We start from the raw sequence: 5,152 nt of genomic DNA, 5'->3' as shown, positions 1-5,152 counted from the left end.
CTGTACACACTGTCTGTAGGCTGTGCTATGTGGGGTTGTACACACTGTCTGTAGGGTCAGGTGTTCTAGGCTGTACAAGGTTTGAAATCATTTCAGAAACATACATCCACTGACCTGCAGTGCCATCTACTTAGTTAATTGGCCTAGTGTGGCACTCTAGAATAAGCCCTGGACTGTAAGGTCGATTTGAATCACAAAGTGGCGGTTCAAACCCACCAGCCTCTCCTTGCAAACCCTATATAGAGCTGCTATGAGTTACAACTGACTCAATGGCATTAAACAACAACAATAGCAAATAGCGGCTTGAGTAGTGCACCCGTTACATGCTTGACTGCAGGGTGGTCCATTCAAACCCACCAGCCTCTCGGATGGAGAGACAATGAGGCTGTCAGCTCTGGAAAACTTCTGAGGCTGGGAAACGCTGCGGAGGTGTTCTACTCAGTCCTCCAGGGTCGCTAAGAGTTAGACTCTGTTCAGTGGTAATGGAGTTTACCATCTGAAAGTTTGCTGGTTCGAATTTACCCAGGGGTGCCTCAGAAGTCAGGCCTTGCAAAATCCGTTTCTGAAAGGTCCCAGTCTTGAAAACCCCATGAAGCAGTTCTACCCTGCACACACGGGGTCGCCAGCATCGGAATGGACTGACGGTGATGGCAACAGCCACGTGGAGACGGACAGCCACGTGACCTCTATGGAGGCGGGGCATACAGCCATGTGACTTCGGTGCAGGCGTACCTGCGCCAGTGGTACCAGAGCCTCGCCCTGGCCCTTCTCCCCTTTCCACACCTAGGGCCTTGCCCTGGCCCTCCTCCCCTTCCCACACCTAGGGCCATGCGGCAAGGTGGGCATGCAGAGGTCCTCAGGGAGTTGTTGGGGGACACGGGACCAGAACAGACTGTGTGTTTAGCATGGGAGTGAGACCGGCCGGGGCTGCTTTGCCTCCCTCCCTTCAGCTCCTCTTCCTCCCTGCTTACAGAGAACCATCTTCTCGACTCTGGAGAACGACCCTCTCTTTGCCCGGTGCTGCCGAGGGGACATAGCTGTGGACAAGTACCGTGAACTGAGCTTCCTGCGGTGCAAACGCTTTTTGGAGTACAGATTCGTGAGGGTGAAGGACTTCCTCCAGGCACCTGTGAAAGTCTCCGTGCTCATTGAGTGCATGGGCATGTACGACTGGTCTGTGGGTATCAAGTACATCCTGAACATGTTGGTGAGTGCGCCCACGCTGGCACGATGCCCCGTGTGGCCCCAGGGGAGCAGGGACATTGGGGTTCAGAAGTGTTTTCACCCTGGCCTTGGTGGTGGCTGTCACTGTTAGCATGTTGACTTTGACACTTCTGTAAGGGGTCTAGGTACCCAGTGCTGCAAGAGCAGAAATGTCACCCATGGGCGACCTGAAGGAACAGGAATTTATCCTCCATCGGGGGCTCAAAGCCCCTGTCAGGGTCTTGACTATGCTGGCTCCTTCTGAGGTCTGGCTTCTGGTTTCTGTGACTGCTGGCTGGTAGTCCTTGGCGTTCCTGTGTTTGTGAATGCCCCTCACGTACTGTCTTCCTCCACCCTGTATGTTTGTCTGTCCTGGTCTATTTAGAACCCAGAGATGATTAGCTTCAGGACCCACCCTTCTCTAGTGTGACTGTGTGACTCTCAGAAGAACACCTCTATGTCCAGACACAGGGCTTCCTTAGGTTGGAGTCTCAGTTCTCTGATGCTGCTGTAACCCAGCTAGCACAAGGGGGTGGTTTTAACAAACAGAAATTCCTTTTCTCACAGTCTAGGAGCTAGAAGGTCACATTCAGGATGGCAGTTAGAGGGGAAGATGTTCTCTCTCTGCTGGCTCTGGGGAAGGGCCTGGTCTCCTGTCTGCATCTGTGGGCCCAGAGTTCCCTGGAGATCTCCATGCGTCTTGGCATCAGTCTTCCCCTGGATCTAGGAGCTTCACAGGGTTGGGACCATGGGTCTAAAAGACACCCTCCACTCCCGGGTCTGCTTTGTGGACCCAGTGTTCCCTAGAAATCTCCATGGAATCAGTCTTCCCCTGAATCTAGGAGCTTCACAGGGCTGGGACCGCGGATCTAAAGGACGCCCTCCACTCCCGGCTCTGCTTTCTCGGTGTGGTGGGTCCCTCTCTCCCTGCTCCCTTCTCTCTCCTGTATTTGTTGTAAAATGCAGACCACACCCCTGGGAGACTCCCTGACATCGATCGGGATTGTGATGGGATTGAGGGTGTTGCAGCCCATCCTTAATCCTCTCCTCGGTTTCTCACATTGGATCACATCCTGGGGATCGTCACACAACTGGCACATGACATCACTACATAGCTACCACGTGACATCACACAACTGCCATGTGACATCATCACACAACTGCCACGTGACTTCACAACGTAGCTGCCATGTGACATCACTACGTAGCTGCCATGTGACATCATTACACAACTGTCACGTGACCACACACAACTGCCACATGACATTACTGCATGGCGGCCACATGATGTCACCACACAACTGCTACGTGACATCACACGACTGCCATATGACATTCTCACACAGCTGCCATGTGATACCAGCGCACAGCTGCCATGTGACGTCATCATATAACTGTCAAACTACTGGCACTCATGACCCAGTCTCATTGACCCATGTTTTGGTCCACCATTCAATCCATGACGGAGCTCTGAGGATACACTTCAGTTTACAATGTGGGAATTTATGTATTTTTGTAAATATTTGTCTACAGCGTTGTGTGTGTTGATGGAAAAGAAAAACAGAGACTCTACGGGTAGATCTTGTGGTTCTGAATGAGCACTCCACTCTTCTCCCAGTCCTATACGAAGGGATTCTCAAAGTTTGTGGGAATATCCCACGATATTTCAATTCTGCTTTTCCATGAGCTTTCTGAAGTCCTCTCATGTGCTGTGTGTACACTTAAGAGCTGGGACCATAGGCAGCCCCTAAACCCACTGCCCTCGTGACCCACATGACCCGGTACTAGTTTCCAAGCTGTCGGTCTCTACAGGAACAGCTGCTTCCACAGAGCAGCTGATGGGTTTGAACTGCCGACTCTGGTTAGCAGTCCAGTGGAAGCTAAAGTCCACAAGATGAAGGTCTTGGGGATATTTCTCTCTCTCCACCAACAAAGAACAAGAAGACCATTGCGAAAGAGGGAGCAGATCGCAGGGAGACCTGTGTCCTCTTCTCCCTTTTTGGGGCTAACCACAGGGACCAGAAGCAAGCCTGTGGCTTGTTGTAACTGTTGGCCATCCAGGTCTCCACCCAGATTCACAGGAGTCTGTTGAGTATGGTCGGACTTAGATCCCAACTGCATTGCTGTTTTTTTCCCCTCTTCCCTTATCGATGACCAACATGGTCACCAGCCAGACCACATGCCTGCTCGTGTATTCCCCTTGAGTCTTAGTCTTGGAAGGGAGTTTATTCTGAGGGGACCCAACCACTTGCCTTGATGGCTCCCGGGCAAACAGCTTACTTGTTCTTGTAGTAATCAATCTGACGGCTGTGATTTTTCCTGCTGGTCTTTCTTCATGAAGTATCTTCTGTTCTTCTAGCCGCTCCAGGCTGGTCTACATGTCCTTTCCAGTGGAAATTTCCCACCTCAGACAATTCTGGATGGGATTCAGGGTTTTTTTTTGCACCCCTTTGATGAAACCCACTTGGTCATGCTGTATTATTTTTGTTTTATTGTGGATTTTGTTGACTAGGATTTTGTTGAGAATTTTTGCATCTATGTTCATGAGGGATATTGGTCTATAATTTTCTTTCTTAGTGACGTCCTTCCCTGGTTTTGGTACGAAGGTTATGCTTGCTTCATAAAAAGTATTAGGAAGTTTTCCATCCTCTTCTATATTCTGGAATAATTTGAGTAGAATTGGTGACAGCTCTTCCCTGAATGTTTGGTAGAACTCACCCATGAACATTTCTGGGACTGGACTTCTTTTGGTTGGGAGTTTTTTGATGACCTGATCAATTTCTTCTTATGTTATGGGTCTGTTCAAGTTTTCTACTTCACTCTGTAAGTTTAGGGTTAGGTAGGTCGTGTTTTCCTAAGAATGGATCGATTTCTTCTATTTTTTGAATTTGTTGGAGTATAACTCTTCATAGTATTCTGTTATTATCCTTTTGATTTCTTTTGGTTCCGTTGTGACATCGCCCATGTGGTTTCTAATGCAAATTATTTGCCTTTCCCCTCTTTTCTTTTGTTAGTTTTACCAATTTTATTAATCCTTTCAAAGAACCAGCTTCTTGTCCTGTTAATTCTTTCTATAGTTTTTCTGTTTTCCATCTCATTTATTTCTGCTCTAATCTTTATTATTTCTGTTCTTTTGGTGACTGTGGGTTCCCTCTGCTGCTCTGTTTCTAATTGTTGGAGATGCTGTGTTAATGTGTTAATTTTGGTTCTTTCCTCTTTTTGGATGTGCACATTTATCGCAATAAATTGTCCTCAGCACCGATTTTTCTGTGTCCCAAAGATTTTGGTATGTTGTGTTTTAATTCTCATTTGTTTCTAGGAACTTTGTGAATTCACGTTTAATTTTTTCTTTTACCCAGTCACTTTTCAGCAGGGTGTTATTCAGTTTCTATGCATTTGGCTTTATTTCCTTGGTCTTCTTATAGTTGGTTTTTAGTCTTATTGCATTGTGGTCTGAAAAGATGCTGATTTGTAAATTTATGGAGGCTTGCTTTGTGACCTAACACATGGTCATTTCTGGGGAATGTTCCATGTGCACTGGAGAAGAATGTATATTGTGCTGTTGTTGGGGTGAATGCTCTGTACACATCTGTGATGTCAGGTTGGTTGATTGTGTTGTTTAGTTCCTCTGTAACTTTGTTGAGTTTCTTTCTTGTTGTTCTGTCCCTTTTCGAAAGTGGCCTATTAAAATCTCCCATTATAATTGTAGATTTATCTATTTATTTATTCAACTCTAGTAAGGTTTGCTTCATATATCTTGGTGCTCTTTCATTGAGAGCGTAGATATTTATTATGGTTGTGTCGTCTTGCACAATTGATCATTTGATCACGAACTAGTGTTCTTCTTTGTTTCTTATGCTGGTTTTTGTCTTAAAGTTTACTTTATCGGAGATTAGTATTGCCACTCCTGCTTGTTTATAGTTGCAGTTAGCTTGGTATACTTTTTTCC

The 5,152-nt window shown here is 46.8% G+C and overlaps 1 protein-coding gene across 1 annotated transcript in view; it reads left to right on the top strand.

The window, feature by feature from the left end:
- The window catches only part of ACOX3 (acyl-CoA oxidase 3, pristanoyl), a 70,854-nt gene that overhangs the window by 804 nt on the left and 64,898 nt on the right, over window positions 1–5,152 (top strand). Inside the window, exon 2 of the mRNA XM_006875322.1 lies at window positions 974–1,207. Within this exon, the coding sequence (XP_006875384.1) occupies window positions 974–1,207 (234 nt within the window). The remainder of the gene's footprint in view (window positions 1–973; window positions 1,208–5,152) is intronic.

Source organism: Chrysochloris asiatica, unplaced genomic scaffold (genome assembly GCF_000296735.1).
Source record: "Chrysochloris asiatica unplaced genomic scaffold, ChrAsi1.0 scaffold00319, whole genome shotgun sequence".
NCBI classification, from domain to species: domain Eukaryota; kingdom Metazoa; phylum Chordata; class Mammalia; order Afrosoricida; family Chrysochloridae; genus Chrysochloris; species Chrysochloris asiatica.
The sequence above is the reverse complement of the archived record's forward strand: the minus strand, read 5'-3'. Positions and strand labels throughout refer to the sequence as shown.